Source organism: Opisthocomus hoazin, chromosome 4 (assembly GCF_030867145.1).
Source record: "Opisthocomus hoazin isolate bOpiHoa1 chromosome 4, bOpiHoa1.hap1, whole genome shotgun sequence".
NCBI classification, from domain to species: Eukaryota; Metazoa; Chordata; class Aves; order Opisthocomiformes; family Opisthocomidae; genus Opisthocomus; species Opisthocomus hoazin.
This window is the reverse complement of record NC_134417.1, coordinates 85,301,907-85,320,917: the sequence shown is the minus strand read 5'-3', so window position 1 is coordinate 85,320,917 and position 19,011 is coordinate 85,301,907. Positions and strand designations below refer to the sequence as shown.

General features: G+C 37.4%; 1 protein-coding gene across 5 annotated transcripts in view; it reads left to right on the top strand.

The window, feature by feature from the left end:
* The window catches only part of RBM33 (RNA binding motif protein 33), a 105,993-nt gene that overhangs the window by 11,156 nt on the left and 75,826 nt on the right, over nt 1-19,011 (top strand). For all 5 annotated transcript variants that reach the window (XM_075419771.1, XM_075419772.1, XM_075419770.1 and 2 more), the window contains exons 3-7: nt 4,947-4,995; nt 7,025-7,101; nt 9,181-9,481; nt 10,594-10,704; nt 17,016-17,187. In XM_075419771.1, coding sequence (XP_075275886.1) covers nt 4,947-4,995; nt 7,025-7,101; nt 9,181-9,481; nt 10,594-10,704; nt 17,016-17,187 — 710 coding nt within the window. The remainder of the gene's footprint in view (nt 1-4,946; nt 4,996-7,024; nt 7,102-9,180; nt 9,482-10,593; nt 10,705-17,015; nt 17,188-19,011) is intronic.

Here is a 19,011-nt window from a genome sequence, read left to right as displayed (position 1 = left end):
TGCTACTACTTGAATTTGCCCAACTTAATTTTTTTTTTTCCAGCTAGATGTTTAAATACTTAAAGTCCTACTTCAGTTTTACGTTGCAGGAGAGTAATGGAGTGTAAGTATAGGCTTCTACTGAAAAAAAATGACTGGTAAAAAGATTTAGAAGTATGTATGAATTTGGTTATTTTGGGGAAGAAAAAGAATTCTCTTACGTGAAGGCACTGTAACTGGGAAAGACTTGAATCAAGCTGCTGGCTAGACTTGTCTGTTCTTTGTGGGAGAAAACTTTTTGGTTTTTTGTGGGGTTGCTTTTTGATTATTCCATTTTAGTAACAGAGAGACTTGTTTAGACTTTGCCAGTGGTTTTCACTGTAAAAAGGGGAAAAAAACATTCCAGCCAGATTTTTACCTTTTCTAATAATCCTTCAAGTGATTGTAGTAAACAAGTTTTACGCTAAGTAGTTTTCCACTGAGTTGAGCCTTCCGGAGTGAATCAGCTACTCCCAATTTGTCATCATTCCAGAGGGCTTAGCTTCCTCTTCTGCGCTTTTCTGTAGGTTAAGTGGGTGTTTTTTGTTACTCTAGGAGGTGAGTAAGAGCGAATAAGGAATGTGGACAGTAGCTTCTGTATACAGGGTGTTCTGCTGTATGCTGGTGAGGGGTGTCTGCTCTCGCTGTTGGTGGGTTGGATGGTGAACTACATTGAACTGATCTGGTTTGCGAGTGTAATTAAAATCACTGGGTTACTGTACCGTGCTGCCTCCGAGCCCCAGCTCTGGGTATTCAGAAATACTGAGGCCAATATTACAGGCAAAATGCTTTGTATTAGAATATTTTCTGAACTTGTTGCCTTTGCTGACTTCATTGTATGAATAGGTGGGCTCTTAGATGCTGGCTGGTCACATTTGGTTTTAGCTGTCCTACTCTTGCTGTTGTCTCACAAATGGAGTTCATTACCTGGTGTGCAACATCCAGTACGCGTACAGAGCTGAGATACTGGTTTATTTTTGGTTTTGCACAAAATCGGGTGCTAGGTGGTTTTCTACAAAGCTAGTACACCTGGTTACAATCACACTGCATATTTATACAGCTAAAAATGTTAGTTCTGCCTGTTAGCCATACCCTCCTAACTATGACTGGTTAGTTCTCTTCTCACTTTGGTTTAAAGATACAGTACTCCTAAAATTTACTATGTGTGCTCAGTGAGTAAAGGTCTTTGCTTGGGCCAGGGTCTCCAGCTCGAGGAGTGTGATTTTTAGTACTGTAATGAGGATAGTTGGTTTAAGGGCACACTTTATCATTCTTCTGCTGATAGTTCCAAATTGTTCAGAAATGTCTTAATTAGCTTACATATTTTTCCAAGATATGCTTTGTTCCCAAGGACAGTAGTTCCTGATTAGGAGTTCCTGTATCAAGTACTCTTATCAACATCTTGGCCTTCCGTTAACCCTAGTGTACATATTTTAGCTAAATAATTAGATTGGACTGACCTTCTATGCTTACAAATGTAATGCTGAGTTCAACCGATTACATTGCCACCTAGGAAAATTTGGAAGAGTCAAACAGGAATTGTATCAGAAGTTGTAAGCTTATTGCCAATGGTAAGCTGCCTGTGGCAAAGATTCTTATAGGACCTGAGAAAGGTTATAGAGTATTTTCACTAAGCTGAGACTTTGAAGCACATAAAGAGTCAGTTTTAGAAGACAAGTTTTCATTTACGTGTTTTTTATTAGCTGCATATAATTTAAGATAGATGATCAAAAATGATATTGTTTGTTCTTTAGTGAAATTGTAAGGGAAGTGGTTTCAGGTGCATGCTGGAGATTCCAGAGTTTCATCTTGCTGATCATTTCAAAAAATTTTTTTACAACTATATCTAATAGAATATTATTTTATTTGCATGTTGGAATTTGTATTTTTTAATTATTATCATTAATTCATTTTAGATTGCCATGCTGTCTTTGGAGGTGTTAAGTTCTGCAGTTGTCGGGGCAGTTACAAATGCTGTACATGGATATGTTCTTGCCTAATGTAATTGCTTGAATTTTTTTAACTACTGGCCTGATGCAGTATGGGGCACAGCTTCTTGAAGATGGAAAAAATGCTGATTGAGCACAGCAGACTTGGGTTTTTCAATCCTTCGTGCTTTGCTTTGCAACCTAAACCACTTTTTTGTGGAGGACGCTGAAGGGGTTATGCGTTAGTCGTACATCTTGATTAATGATTAGCTCTTACTGTGTTGCTACCTGAGTCCCATCCCCCAGTCACTTAAATAATTTTGAATTTCCAGATCTCTCTCCTTCCTCAAACACTGGAGGGTGATAACTGAGAGTTGGAAGGCCCCTATTGTTTTGGGAGTACAAATGTAACATTGTTCTTGGAGAATTTTTCCCATTGCATTTTTTTACAAATTCTTTTCCTGAAACACTTGTGTACTGGCTACTGCTCATGTTTAATGAGGCATGCTCATGAAATTGGAGGCCAGAAAGGGCCAGTATGACGTCTTTATCACGGGCTGTTAATTTATACATTTATCTCTATAAGTAGCCCAAAGCTTGCATTTGGGAAAAATATGCATTTCTGGAGCTATTCTGTGAGATGACAGGGCTGATTTAGTAGTTGACTTCTGTTGAAATTCACTTGTTCTGATCCTTCTCTGAGATCATTCATTTCTCTACACTGGCAGAAAACTTTCTCTTTTTTGTTGTCTGTTTTATTATTATTTTCTCTTCTTTCTTTGAATTTATTCAGTGAGGGGAATGTTGAGTATTGGGAGTTGAGGAAGGAGAGCAATGAGTCTCTCTCTCATGAGAGCAGTGAACTCTGAAGATTATCTTAACCCTCCATAATTTCCTAGAATGGTGGTTTTGGGTAGACCTTTGTGTCTTGATGATAGGGTGAGTTTTCTTTGGAACTATCACAGATGTGTACTTTTATTCCAGTTTAATTTATGTAGCTTTGTGTGGTATCAGATTGCAATCATTCATTTTTGTCTGTTTTTCTCAGCTAGCCTGAGATCTTTAAGTATTTTTTAATTTTTTTTTTAATAGTCAGATCTGGTAATTCTGGTCCCTCTTATTTCTGGTAGATAGCTTCAGATTCTGCTATTTTAAAAGCAGCTTTATTGTGCAGACTTTTCACTGTTACTTTGTTTATTCACAAAGTTATCAACAGTGATTTTTCTTCTTTTAATTTGTCAATGAAAATATTGAACGACATTGAATATTTCAATAGGTTTTGAGGGGCATTCTGTGAAACACTTTGTTTCTGTTATGAGCTTCGTTTATGTGCTAGTTCTAATTTTTATAGCTGTCAAGTAATAAGCCAAAGCTTTTAAAAATCTAGAATACGGATACAATTACTTCTGTTGAACGAATATTTAATCATTTTTTTTTAAATCACATTGAGGATATTTTTTAATAATGTGTTGAATAGCCCTAACTGTGTTTAGATAATAATTTATTTTTTCACTTTGTTTTCCTTTCCTTTTTGATCTACATTTCTTAGTACCTGAGTCGTAAGGGTTTGAATGCTGCTATAACATACGGTCCTGCCGTCTTTTGGAATTTCTCTAGTGCAGTTTTATTAAAAGCTGTCAGTGGTGGACCATAGTACTGGGAAATATTTTCAAACCTTTTGGTGCATTTGTCATATTACAGGCAGCTGAAGAGATTAGTGACTTTTTCCTACTTGAGTTTGGGCTCTAAATTCTTCTGCAGCAGTTTCTGTTACGTAGAGTTTTCTGTTTCTGAAATAAAGGGCTTAAATTCTAGTCAGTTTGCTCTTTGGAATGTATGATAAGTCTTATGTCCCAATTTTTGTTTAATATTGCAGTGAGCACAAAACAATTGCTGTTAATGTTCAGTCGTTCCTGGAACTGTTTGACATCAGTAGCTATGGGCAAATATTGTGTACCGATGATAACACCCTATTTAGGGCTGATTTGGAGTATCACCTGCTCTCTGCTAGCCCACATGATTTTTATTCCCTCCTCCATTATCTGTACAGTAACCAGCTCGGAAAGAGATGTGTCTATGTGCAAAACCAAGTCTTAGCACTGGTTTATGTCTTGTGATTGCCTCCCCATTTTCAGTTATTTCCTATGTAGTCCCAAGGAACTCTTATACATACATATTCCTACTCTGTTCATATAGCCCATTCTCACTTTGGGATATTTAATTTTTATGTAGTATATAAGGAATGCTTTTGATGTTTTTTGTGTTTTTTTTTTTAAGGTGTGCAGGTAGAAATAGTCTCATTCTTGAATTACAACTCATATTTCAAATCACTGGCATCTCAGTTTTAAGACACGCATGTTCTAATACAGGCATTTGTCAGTAATAAGTGTTTATTATAGAAGGGAGAATCTGCTTATTCCTGTCACTAGATAATTCTTTCACTGAAAGAAGAAGGAGATTGACCAGTTGTCCTAAAGCTTAACTGATCTGGCCTGTAGGTCTTTGTGTTGCACCCTATGTATGGGACAGATGCTCTGTGAGGTGCAGCTTGGGCGATGTGGTGGCCCGTAGACTTGATTCTTGCCCGCAGGACATTACTATCTCGCTTCTTCCCTGAGGAGGTGGGAAGCAGCAGTTTGGACAATATGCCCAAATGGCCTTGAAGTGAAGGATCTAGAGTGGGGGACCTAGTAACTGTGTTTTAAATGCCTATACTTTGTTGAGGTTTATGTGCTGTGTTACGGTTGAAGGGATATGGAAAGGAGAGTGTATGAAAATGAAATGACCGTGCAACAACAATCTTACATAGTGTGTATGGTCTGTTGTTTCGTTTAAAATTTATATCTCCTTTTTCAACTTGCTGAGTGCTTTGCTAAAAGGAAAGCTTTGTGCAGACTCCAGACAATTCTTCTGAAGTTAGTTTTTTAAGGCATATACCCTATATGGTGTTTGTTTCTGTTTTCTAAGGTTCAATTTCTTAAATTTGTTAATGTTTTCCAGTGAACTTGATGATGACTTGCTTGGAGAGGATTTGCTAACTGGCAAAAAGGTAAGAGATGTGCATTAAAGTCAATTGTTACAGATATTAAAATGTGAATTTTTCAACTTCAGTTGTTTGGTATGGTGTTTTATGTATTTTACGGTCACTTCCCCAAAGCCTGACAGCCACGGGTACCTGAGATCTGCCCTGTTGCTAGAGTGCTCTGCACCCAGAGCTCCATTTTCTTTGGTGGAGTACCTGCAAGTGTGGCTTTTTAAAATACAAGTTCTAGAAGAATTATTTTTTCTGAGATAGTTTTTCTTCTCATAACACAGTTCGAAAAGGAGGTGGTTCTCAAAATCAGTTTCTTTGTAGCTCATATTGACTTGGCAACTAAAAAACAAAACAAAACAAAAAACCCCCAATTATGCCTCCTGAGTGCTGATTAGCATTCTGGAGAATTCACTTCAACTGCCAGTTTCGTGGCTATTAAATATTACTCAGCAAAAATAACCAGCAGTATTTACAAGAGAGTAAATAAGAAAGCAGTCAAGGGTGCCTATTAAAGATCCACTCACTGCACAAAATCCACTACTACTTTGACGAGTAGGCAGAGGATTTCCCCTTCTACAGTGACGGAAGAATATGGGAGCAGCTGGCATTGGAGAACATAAACAAGTCCTCCCATGTTGACTATTGACTCCTCACTCTGGTGCCTGTTTCCGAAATTGAACTCTTTGAAAAGAACTGAATGTATGTTTGAATTTGCCAGATATTGTCAGGAGAAGACAGGGCTTCTGTTTGGGAAATGAAAACCGGCTAGTCACCTCTATCTTCAGCTTATCTGCTAAATGATTGCATTTAGAAAATAGTTTCTAAAGTCTTAGAGATGAATAGATTTGTTAAGAAACACAGATCTAGTGAAAGTTGAGTTTTAGTTGATGTAGTTTTTTTAGAATCACACTCTAAATGTTGGAAGTTAGCTTTCTTGAAATTATTCTGTAAGTAAACCCTGTTAAAGATAGGAAGTTCCTTTGTCTTCTCTACTGGTTTAAAAAATAAAATTCCAGGAGGACAGGGATTGCAGATGTGTGTTATGCAGTTATCAAAAACATAAGCAGTTAACAATGCATACATCTTTGGAGTTGAAATGTAAGTTCATAAAGCTACTTGCTTATCTTAAAAAAAAAAAAAAAAAAATTAAAAAAATTATTTGTGTGAATACTAACGAATACTAGATTTCTCCAATATATTGTGCATTCTTGTGCTGTTTCTATTCTTGTTTTCAGTTTGCCATGTTACAGGGCTCTGAGCAGTGTCTGTGGGTACAGACTCATATGGTGGAGTCACAATAGATTTCTCAGGAAGTTTTCCCTAAGCTATTTAGGCTAAACTCACTTCTACTTAATCTCATCCCAGTACTTTTAGATAAATCTACCCTTGTATAACCTTTCTGCCCCTGTTACTTTAGGGAATGGAAATAATGTTGCTGAGCAAAACTTCAGTTATCTCATCCTAGTGGGTAATTATTTAAAGAAAAAGGTAAATGAAACAATTGAAATGATGATAGACAAATTAGGACAAGTTCAGAAGAGGCATGATATATTTTTCTTTTTTTTTCTTCACTTATAAATAATTATACTTTTTCAGTTTTCTTCATATCATTGTATCCTTTCCTCCAGTCTCCTGAGTATCTCTGCTCTCTAGAAGCTGCAGCAACTTACTGGATTTTCTTCACTTGCCTAATGCATCAAAGTCACAAGGCAGTGTACTGAAGCTAACCTTTGTTATTTCCTGGTGTTCCTTAAGTGAAATGTCATCTTTGGCTATATTTGGGTATGCATCAGTGAAAAGTGTTGCTAGCTAGGCAGATTTGAGTTTTGTAAATTTCCGTAAGGCTGTTAAACATTTTCAGATTTGTTGTCTTGTGCAGCACATTTTTTCTCATTGAATTAGGTAATTCATTGAAGTTATGGTCTTAGTCTGGAATGCATTCTTGTAAAAAATACTTACTGTTCAGAAGTTTCAATAGTTTCATTACCTAGTTAAAAGTGTGTATCCTTTTTTATGTTCACGATTGACTTTTTCTGAAACCTAGAATCAGTCAGACTTGTCAGATGAAGAGCTGAATGATGATCTTCTGCAAAGTGACAATGAAGAGGAACAAGAATTTCGGTATCTCTTTTCTAAATCTTGTGGTTTGGATAACTCAAAGTTATTAATGACTCCCATTACTAATAACTACTAACTACTGAACTAAAGTTGTAGGTATATACTTTCAACAGTTTTGCTTTTTAGCTAGCCAGTTACTTAATGATGTATATATAATGTGTTCAGTAGCATTGGTAGCATTTCAGTAAAATGATGTTCTTGTTTATTTGAATCTAATAAATTTAACTCAAATCTATAAGAAAAGCTTACGAAGAAGAAACTGCGTCATCTCCTGTGTGTTTAGAATTGTTTATAAATACTTACAGAGCTCTTGTTCTGTGTCGTCTTGGTATCATTGTAGGCTTCCTTCTCCTGTAAAGTCCTATTCTGCCATTTTTCTTTTAAAAATGTAACTTGCCTCCTAAGACCCTGAGGAGAGGAGCTTCATAGTTTGCAAGGCTTGATTTGTGGCTTAAGTATTTGTATACAGTTACACAGGAGAAAAATTTGTACAAAGTTTATAGGCTTGAATAGATACTCCTGTGGGAGTTTACTGAGGGTCCTGCCCTGTGAATACTCTGTGGTGATACAGCTCCACAACTCAGTTATGGGCATTGCAAGTCAAAATGAGTGTGCTGACATTTTTACTTTGCAAGCTGGACTGAAGGGGGAAGGAAGATGCTTCTGATGCAGAAGTGATGCACTACCACTGCTGCTTTTTGTGGCCTGTGTTTTGCCAGCTTTTCCTTTACTTGTTGCATGCTATGGGGGCACGTCATCTGAAGGGGTATGGATATATGTACATATTGCTGAGATCTCCTTTCTATGCTTGGCTGGAATTAGGATAAGGAGTCCTGTCCCTGTGTTGGATTGATGAGGGTGTGGTGAAATAGCTCAGACCATCAGTGTCTCTACTGGCCACTGTTTTCCTCCCTGCAGGAGTGAGGGCTGGACTGTTCCCTTCAAAATGGGGAATCCCAGTTACAGTCCTTGCTGTTTTTTCTCTGGATTTCCTTCTTGTGAGCCCTGGGCAGCAGGGATGGCTATGTAACTGCATGAGTGACAAGAAAGTATCAGAAGTGTGACAGTATTGCTCGGTGGAAGCAGGTTTCTGTAGACAAGTCTTGCATTTTTAGCAATTTTATTGCCAAAGAGCGAGAGCATTGCTCCACTCCTTTCCCCTGTCCCTCTACTTCCATTCAAACTCATTTATGCTCTGTAGTTGGGAGGATCATGATAATCCTTCATAATGTCTTCATTTCTGTATTAAATCTTCTTTGTCTTATAGGTGCAAATAGCTCAAAGCTGCCTTGATCTTGTTCCCTCAAACTTAGGAAAATAGTGAATAATAGGAATGTAACTAAAAAAAATAACTCTGTTTTCCTTGTACCCAGAGCCCTCAAATCAAGAAGAGCATTTTACCCTGCTTTTCTAACTACTCTACAGTTGGCTAGTTGCTCTGTTATGTGTTGATGGCACTAGCTATTGAAAAGAGTAAATTCTGAGTTTTGCTTTTCTTTGAAATTATAAACTTACCAGCTTTTGTATTGATTGGGTTCTTTCAGTGTCTGTACCAGTGCTGTTCCCAAGTTAGAGTAAGTTTTAGGCATGTAAGTGACAGTTCTTGACTCTATATTTTACATTATTTTAAGTAGAACATTTAATCTGTTGTAAAAATGTAAGTTTGAATTCAAGATAATCAAAAAGGAACAACATTAATACATTCAGTAAAAAAAATTTACTAGCGTATTCTGAAAGATTGGGATACCAGATGCAGTTATAGTAATTTTGTGTATTTTTTTGTTAGTCTTGGAATTAAAATTGAATCCAGTCTGCTTTGGTTACCAAGCAGAACTTCTGCCAGTTTGACCTGCTAAACCATCTGGTTGGTTTGATTCCCCTGGTCAAATAGCCTGCAGCTGGTGATAAGCTGCAGTCCAGTATGCATTACGAGAATATGGCATGGAGTCAAGTAGCATGTGAGGTATAATTTTGTCCACCAACTTAGAGAATTTGTATTTGCTGGCTTTGTTTTGCTAAATCTTTGTGAGCAGTTTACTGTTATGCTTGAACCTCTGAATTTTTCCTCCCCCTATACCGTAGTTCTCAAGGTGTCACAGTTAGCCTCAATGCTACGTCTGGCATGCTTACGTCATACGAACTCTCTGAGACCATCAATGATCCATCGATAGAACATGAGTCTGAGTATGACCAAGGGGAAGATGAAATTGTTTATGACAAATCTGAAGCACCTGAAGTATATGCGTCAGGCTATGCAGATGAAGAACATTATGAAGGCAATGATCCTGAGCTGACAGAAGACCAAATAGAATATGGGGAAGAGCCTGGAGAAGAAGATGAAGTGCTAGACCTTGAAATCAATGAACCCCTAGATGAATTTCCAGTGAGTTTCTTTCTATTGTATCTTCAAAGATAACATTGCTTCACGTGCATAGGGTTTTAGACTGATTTGAAATCTGTTTACCTCCCTAGGGAGGAGGGGAAATTAGACCTATTATCACTGTCTGCCAGTTTCTTTATCTAGGCTGTGACAAAGTTTGTGTTGACAGCTTGTTTGGCGGTAGGTAATGCTCCTTTGTCATGCTGGAAGGCAGTTGAGAATCATGACCTTGAGGATTGTATCCTTAAGGAAGAAAACAGCTTTGTGTGGTGGAGATACACTGCCAATTGTTAGAAGTACTTAATGCAAAAGCTTTTATCCAGGCTTTAGACTAGATCTGATAAAGTCCTTCGAAGGTGAAAAGATTATTGACCTGCTAAAGACATCTTTAAGGTGCTAATATCCCATAGTGATTGATGTCCTGCTCGTTCATCCTTTTTGTAACTGAGAACTGTCTAAACCTGAATAAAGAGATTGGAGGTTAGTTCAGAAAATGTCACCTGCATAATTCAATATAATTTAAGCAGTGTATTAGAGAACATGTACTGGCTTTAATTGCTGGTAAAATGATTTAATTAAAGCTGTATGTGATCAGTGAGGAGTTTTAAAATACAAGCAAACTTACCTGAGAAAGGTTTTGCTCTAGTTTTATGTTCATAATTGTTCAGAATTGAACCTCTTCATGTGTAAGCACTTGCAGAATCTTTTAAGGGTAAAATCTGATGTTAATGTATATGTGCTATAGGTGCATGTTTCCTGTGGTAAGAAAGTACTGCAGTTTTTGCTTCAGGAATTTGTAATCAAAGGATGTAGAAGTACAGAAGTAGATGGGGCAAACAGTAGCAGATGGGATTTTTATACTGACATTGCTGGGATACGAATGCAAACTGTTCTGGTTATGTTTCCGATAACGTTGAAATTATTGTCTAGTTAAAAGCCCTGCTAATTGATTTATCACTTATATGATACATCCCTTATAATTGGCAGTTCTGATATGGCTCTTCTCTTCCGGTTCTGGAAACAGTAACAAAGCGTACAGACCCCATCTCTTAATGTGTTTGCCATTCTGTAAAGTTGGCGTATGTCTTTTCACCTTCATGTGTTTACTGCCTTAGGATGAAGATTACATGCAATCATATAATGAGCAAGCAATGGAAGAACAAGAAGAATATGCAGCTGATGAGGAGCTGGAAGAATCCCAGACAATGACAAATGAATCGGAAGAGGTATGTTAGGAATTCAATGGAAACTTAAAATAACTAGTTGTTTCAGAATTTGAATTTGTAGAATTGTCCATGATGCTGGGTAAAAACTGATGCAGCTTTGCCAATGTGGAGTTATTGGTGGTATTCCTCTTTGTACAAGATGAATGTGATAGCATCTATATTGTCGCATATATCACGTCCCCTCCCCTCCTGGGGATGAAAATCGTGAGGGAGAGCTTAAAATGTCCATGTTTAATCTCAGCTTCAACATTAGAAACTCGGGGGCCCTTTTGTTTAGGAGAATGATAGTGATACTGCATGCTGTCGGTGAAATCTCTAACAGCTGTGGTGCCTCACTTTCCAGATGGATAATTTGCTGCTGTTGGGAGTGTAGATACAGTTCTTGGGTGTCCCGATTTGAGGAGGAGCGTGAGCATGGAAGGTTTGGTATGTTAGAAAGGAAAAGCTCAGATTGTTGGTTGTTCTGGAAAAAGTTGTATTGAGACCGAAATTTCTGTGAGGTTTATCTTAATTCTTCTGATAGGAAAAAGGATGAGTTCCTTCATTTGCAGGAAGAAAGCTTATGCCAAAAACTGTCAAGTATACATTCACTGTCTGTAGCCTGGAACTGTGTTACCATACTTGTTATTAATTGTCAGCAAGTTTTTGATGTGGGATTTTTTTCCTTTCCCCACCAGGAATCTGCTTTAATATTACTTTTATTCCAGCTCTTAATTAAATAGGATTGAATGGATTGCCTGCTGAGAAGTGTAGTCAGAACTGTTCCCTCTTTGGAGCTTTAACTCATCTGGAAATTAATTCCTCAGACACAGCAGTGTTACTCTGTGAATTTCTAACAAATGGGTGTGCTGTGATACTCGAGTTGTATTGGACTTATTATAATAAAACAACATTGTTTGGTAGGTGAAGAGAGACATTGAAAGAGGCCACCTCGTTCAGTCTTTGCTGTTGCAAGCATGATATCTTACACCTTAATACTGTAATATAGTTAATTTCCTAATTCCTAAGTATAAATATACCATTCCAAAGAACTGTGAAACACTTAAACACTTCTTATTCATTCAGTGGATTATATACACTTTACTTCTGGGGTTTTAAAAGCAGACTGATGCGTTTGTGCTATCTGTAGCAGCAGTTTGCATGAGACGATGAAAGCACTGCACATTGTGTAAAATTAAGTACATAGCTGGAATTCACTGTCAAATTTACTGCTTTAAAAAAGCATAGCTTCATTTTTAAACTATGAACTAGTGAGAATTCTGTAATAATCATGTTGTCTAAAGTTGTCCAATTCAGAATTAAATTCCTTTCAAAAGATAACATTAATGCAAGTTTTTAATTGCTTTTGTTAATAGACCTTCATAGATTTTGTTCTTCATGTAAAGTGAATGCTTTGGCCACACCTATGCAGTTAAGAGGCATTCTGGCTTTATTCTGATGGCTTGCAGATTGCAGCAGGTTTCTTGTTTCCAAAATGATACCATGTTTTTATTCCTTTATTATTTCATATGTAGCTTATTTATGTTTGTCAGTAGACTCACAATTGCATTCTCCAAATGAAAATACCACCAAGAGAGAGAACCGTTGTAGAGTATGCACGTCTGTTTATTACATGGTTAGATGCATGCCTCTTGCTCTGAATAGTTTTGTTGTTTGTTCAAGTGTTATGGAATAGCGCTCCTCATAACATTCATTGCTTGTAAACAAGGGGGAATGTTGACATTTTCATGTAGAAAATGCAACATAACAATGGAGCCGTAATAGATACGGTACAAATAAATAGCGTTGTTATTTCTTGATTGAAATTTGGCATCTGAATAACTGAGAGTGAGCTGATAGAGAAAAGTGTTTGATAGTGTTGTATTTTAAGCAGTTTCCACGTTAAAACCAAATAAAGCCTCTTATTACATTGCCTGAAGAAATGCTGTAAGCCAAGAGAAAAGCTGACTGGCTGAGCGGTTGGGACATGATGGAGGGAAACTGGTGAATAAGGGAAGTGAGACACTTGTTAGGAGTGGCATTCAGGTGGGAGGTGTGAGGAAGAGGTAGGAAAAGTTTGTGCTCTTAGCAAGATCAGGCATGCTTTTTCACTTGCTATTTAATTTGAAACAATGCTTAGAACTTGTTTTTTGAATAAATAACACTCTTTGTGGAGCTTCCTTGAAAAATGTAGGAATGTTTCAGAAAATATTTTTGCCTTCCTAAGGTGCAAAGCAAAACCCAATACCCGGAAACTTCAGCAGCAAATAGGTGTGGTAAAACTGTCAGTTATATGAGTTATCATGTCCTAAATATTTTTAGAGGTATATCAGTATTTCTACAAAATGTTCATAAAATTAGAATTCATAATTTCTTTTTTTGGTAATGGCACTAATCTCCTGTGAAGTCTGTGATAGGGGGGTTTCTCACTGCATAAATTTAAACTGTGTCTTCGGTTACGCTGGTAAGAAATGATGACTTTAATCAAGAAAACATTTCATGAAGCAGTGCAAAATATTTAATGAAGAAGTGCTGGATTGGATACTGGTTTTCTTTTGACAGAGTACAGACTTGGAAAAAAAAGGCCAATGTGTGTGTTTGCGAGATTGTTCCATCTGTGTTTAGCCGAAACTTAGGCATTTCAGTTGTTTTGTTCAAGTTTGAAGACACTACCTGTCAGCCTGGAGAAAATGATGGAGAGAGTCCAAAAAAACCAGCCAAGTTTTAAACATATTTAGAAGCTCCTAGGTTTGTGTTTTATTCCCATTTTTCATCTGTGAGGTGGAGGTGCCCTTGGAATAGGTGTGACATCCTCTTACCTGCTCTGTGTTATTTCTTGATCCCTTAGGATTGCTGCTTCAGTGTTAGCCTCCGCTTTGTCTCACCTTCATAATGTTTCACGTGTAAGGGACCTGGTTTGGCCTTTACAATGCTTACCAGTTTTGTACATCTTAGCACTCTGGCACAAAGCTCTCCAGAACACTTGACAGTCCCGTGTTTGGGAGGATCCTGTGCTCACGTCAGCATTTATCATGCAGACTGGTGTTTTCTGCTGCTTTCTTTGGGCTGTGCCTGTTACCAGTCCTGCAGGTACTGTATGGTAAGCTGTCCGGGGTGGGAGCACTCTTGCTCCATAGCAGATCATAACCCAACGTGGGGAGTTCTGACCAGTGGCTGGGGTTTATGGCATAACTATTTAATGAGGATGGCAGAAAACTCTGACCTTGTGATGGAAGAAAGGTCGTTATTTTTCTTCGTAAGGAAGAGTCAACAAAGCTCTATGGTAGCTTTGCGCGAGGTGTCAGAATGGGAAATGTTAAGCTCCCTTTGAGCACAGCTGCGAAGAAGCCTTGGCTCGCTGGTCCAGTCAAGTGACCTCAAGTGGCTGTGCAAGGACTGTTTATGTATGTGCACAGATATTCATGACTAGCAAGTATTAAATAGAATCCTGTAAGTACTAGTATGTATTAATTGTATGTCTACATTTGTGTCTTTTCCTGTATAAATTTCTTTTGAAACATAGAATCCATTCATATACTGTAATCTTGGCAAAAAAACTCATCCTGTTAGGCTGGAAGTTGGCAAAGATGATCTGAAGTCTTGCATGCTACGAATGTTGAACAGATTGCAGAGGAAGGATGTATGCTCCTACACAGCTCAGATAACCTTTCCTGGAGCTGTGTGTGGAGAACATACGGTTGGCTGTCAGACGTGTTTGTGTCTCCATTGCAGCTAATATAAATCCCTCAATAATACGTGTAATCAGACTTGGGCATGGGTCAGTGTTCTTGAGCACTGCCTTAACTTGGTGCCTGCTTTTTCATTAGCTCCTTTGATTTTTTTGTCTTTGGTATTTAATGCTTGTATGGCTGTTGTTTGTAAATAGGTCACATGAGCATTGTACTGATGAGTGAGTGAGTTAGACCCAGAAGACCGCAGAGTTGATAGAAGTGGCTGATAATAGAATAGTACTGGTCTAGAAAAGTTTGAGAAATGTTTTTTATTGTTGCATATGAAAGTAGTTGTCTTGTAATCTATTACAATTTGTGTGGGTTTTTTTGCTTTTAGATTTTTTTTTTCTAGAATGAATAATTACCAAACAGCAACAGTTTCCGTAGGTGTTTACTATAGCATTTCCTTAAGCATTACAGAATTTTTCACGACAGTGCAGACTGCTTTAACCATTCTAGTCCTGATTCTGCAGTCTGAGCGAGACGTAGAGCCTTGCATGAGGAAGTTTTGCACTCAGATAAGATTACGTGACTGAGACCAGTCTTTGATGAATAAAAACTGGAATTCCAACGTAGCTGTTAAGGAGCATGGACATAGAGAGTGTGTCTGTCTTGGATTTGTGCCCTAAAGTAAAGCAGGAGGCTCCGTGTAGTGAGAGAGCATGTCTCATAAAACAGCCGCTCCAGTTCTGACTTCCAAATCCTGATGGGAAGGTTTTTAAAGGCAAGCATTTTGGGTTTATGATATTTAAAAACATAAATTTGATAGAAATTTTGCTACTCCTTTGCTTTTGGGAGTACCTCATTTGAAAGTAAAATTCTAACCGTGTATTTCTCCTTTGGTTTTGTTTGTTTTTATTAAACCACATTAGTGTCCCTTTCTTTGCTAACATCCCTCCTCTGTTCCATGAGTCTCAACTGGCTGTCCTCAGAGGTACTTTGATTATACACAGGTGTGTTAATCAGACCAGTTGTGCCCAATGTGGGTTTGCTTTTGAGGTTTGGATTTCTTTCAGTTTTGAAGGAATTTTTTTTTTTTTTTGCCTGCTATCCTGTCTGTTGTTTTTAGCTACATTTTTTTGATATGATAAAGTCATTATATAAAAGTGAATATATTTTTGAAATATAAGCCTCAAAGCTTTTTTGTAAACTTTGGCTGTTCTCTTAGTTATATCTTAAAGCATTTTTGTGAGGTCAGGATATTTAGTGCTTGAATGTTTGCCTGGAATGGATAAAACACATTCCAAGATAAGGAGATGATAAAATGAAAATAACTTGGGATCAGTAGTCCATTAAAGCCCAGTAAGTGAGTGTACAGATCATTATTCACTAGACCAAAGGTGGAGTAGCTTTGAGCTTGAGTTCAGTTGATGTGCTGTCTTCTAAAGTAGAAACTGTCTTGGATGAAGTTGGGCTCCTGGATAAGGGTGTTTGCAATCTCTTGCACCATTCTGCCAGAATTTATTTTTTGCGATTTGTGACTTAGTATCTGTCCATCTGACTGACACGCTTACTATGCCTTTTTCATGTAACTTAATGCACTAATCTGGTTTATTAGAAGATTAAACCATTTTTTTGCATGTTATTTCACTTTTTTTTTTTAACTGGCCTTGGGCAACATAGAAGTTAAGATATGTTTAGTGACTTTGCAAAGAATTAAAATGCATGTGCAGGCTCTCGGAAATGAGCAAGTAGGCTTGTACAAGAAATAACCAAATATACAGTTAACCAAATATTTTACAGAAAATCATATTACATTAGAACATTTCTAATTTTCAACTCTATAAATCAAATAAAGCTTGTGTAACATCCTGAACATTAATTTTATCATGCCAGCACAGGAAAATGAAATTGATTTTTTTTTTTTTCTTTTCTTCTTCTTTTTTTTAATTTGAAGGAGAGGGTTCCATTTTCATTTGGGACATTGTTTCATCTAAATAAATGTTCTTTTTTTTATAGAGAGAACTGGAAAGTAAAGGAGGACAAGGGAATAGCATTCCAATATATAAATTTAGTATATTCAAATTTTATCCAATCCTGTTCTCCATTTTCTCCATCAATTGCTGAATTAAATTGGCAAATGTTCAAGGAGTAGAAAAAGTAGACAAGTACAGTTATACATACTTAGAGGAATAAAATTGAAATGTAAGGTTATTTGTTGGGTTTTTTAACAACATGCCACTGACAGTTGTTAGCAAATGAAAAAAAAAGTATTAATGATTTATTGTTTGTATTGAATCTTGTAGTATCCCAGGTTTGCATCGTAGTTATTTCAGTGATATAATGTTGCTCTATGTGCAAAAGGTAGCTACTAATTAGATGGTGGTTCTAATTGGAGTTTCCATGTTCCCTTAAACATTGCAGCAAAATGGGTTTTCTGAGTAGATTTTACTATATAATTTATTATATACTTCATATCTTTATATTTGTAAAAACTTCACCAAGATATTAAATGCTCACTGAGTTATGTATGAGAATAATGTATAATAGCAGCAAGATTTGTATAAAGGGACCTTTAAAGAAAGCTTTGTCTTTTGACACTCAATGATCACAAGAAAGTAAACTTTTCGGTTTGCTTGTCCTCTGTGTTTTGTGATTCAGGCAGCCATTGAATCTCTGGAACTTCAAGAAGAAACAAAAGAAGAATCTGATGAAGAGGAGGATGATGACGAAGAGTCTGGACGATTACGTTTCAAAACTGAACGGAAGGAAGGAACGATAATTAGGCTCTCAGATGTGACAAGAGAAAGGAGAAACATTCCAGAAACTTTGGGTAAGGTTTTGTGGCAATGGACTGTTTTGAAGAGCTGTAATGAAATAAAGTAAAAGGCAGGCTTGCCTAAACTTTTAGAAAAGAGTTTCAAGGCAGAAGATAGAACAGTTGCCTTCTAATTTAGACTGCCTATAATCCAAGTTGTTCAAAGTCATATGTAGTCTGTTGTAGTATGTGTAGTGTCTGTCTCCTTGGGAAGAATGTTTAAGCATATCATGTTTTGAAGAACAGCGCATTGTTTGTTCATTGAGACTTCTGTGGTGTCTTGCAAAGCTGTCCTCGTTTCAAGCAGCAGCTGTCTGATCTGTGCTTCACTGCGTATTGAGGTGGATTACATTTTAAGGAATTCCTTTGGGTTTCCATCCTTGGAAGATTTTCAGTTCATAACACAAATCTTGTTAGTCGTGTTCTGCGGTTAAACACCTGCATGTTTGCTGTTTTCTGCCAGGAACATCAGCGTGCTGTGAACCTGTTGTGTTCCTGCTGTTGGATTGGCCTAGAGAATTTCTAACTTGCTGGGGAGTGTGCTGAAAAAATATGGAAACACCCATTTTCTGGGTTCAGCTTTTCTAACATGGAACAATCTGGATCTCTCATACCACTTTGATACTTTCGGCAATGTCTAAAAGGGTGTATTTTCCGTGTATTTGAGTAGCGCAACGCAAGCATGTTTGTGTCTAGGGACACTGCTCTGTGTAGCTAATGAATTTGCCACTGCTGGTTCAGAAACAGTAGATTTGCAACTTTATTGCAGCCACGCTGTTTTAGTCTGTAAATAAAATCACACTGATCCATGGTTTTGAGAGTTAATTTGAGGCCCTCTCATGCTCTGGGTACTCAAGTATCTGATACTGGTGTTTTTAAAATTCGCTGGCATGTGCCTGCCGTGCTGGGTATGATTATGTTGCCTCTTCGTGTTGGCCTTACAGAGGTGGTAATAATAATAACAAATATTAATAATAAAAAGTCAAATTAAAAAGGTCACATTAGGGAGATGGGTAGAAATTAAGTTTTGCTTTCAGAAAGGTGTAGCATTCTCATAGTTTGGCTACTGAACCAAAATATCAATTCAAACTATGGAGAAAAAGCCCTGATCTTTGAATAGAATCAAGACATGCAAGAGAGGTGAACTGGTAGTGAGGGCAAATTGTCAGATACTTTTTGCTAATTGCCAGATACCACTGGGAGAACATGTATCTTTTTATGATACTTCAGGTTTTGCCAGATTGTATGGATGAATTTTTCACACAGGATTGCTTTAAGTTGGGCGCCATGCGGCTTGAGCTTGGAAGCTGGGTGCTTCTGCTTTCTTTCCAGATCAGTCACTGTCTTCGGGGCAGCAGGGCATTTTGGAATGTTCACCCAGATACCTGGAACTCGTCCTGATGAAATTTTCGTACCTTAAGAGTCTCGCTTTGCAAATGATGCTCATTCTGAAGATTCTTCTCTTGAGTTGCATAGCCTATTAATTCTTTAATTCAGTTGCAAGGAATTTAGGCTTTTACTATGCTTGGAAAAATTGAGACGCTTTAATTCTGTAACAAAGGTGTTCTGGCTAAGAGGGCTTCTTGTGAGCAGCAAGGAGTCAGCTGCAGAGGCTGAACCAGACTTTGACTGTGGTATTCATTTTAGGCCATGTCATGCTGAGAGAGAGATGTCAGTGCATGATTTTGAATCAAAATCTTTCTCATCTGTTGTTCGTATTTAGCAAATAGCTCTTCTTACTTGCAGTTGCAGGCAAAGTGTGTGTTAAGGGCCTTTATTCAGTATTGTTTTAATAATCAGGAGTTGATTCTAATTAGGATAAGACTGAAGGGAATCCTC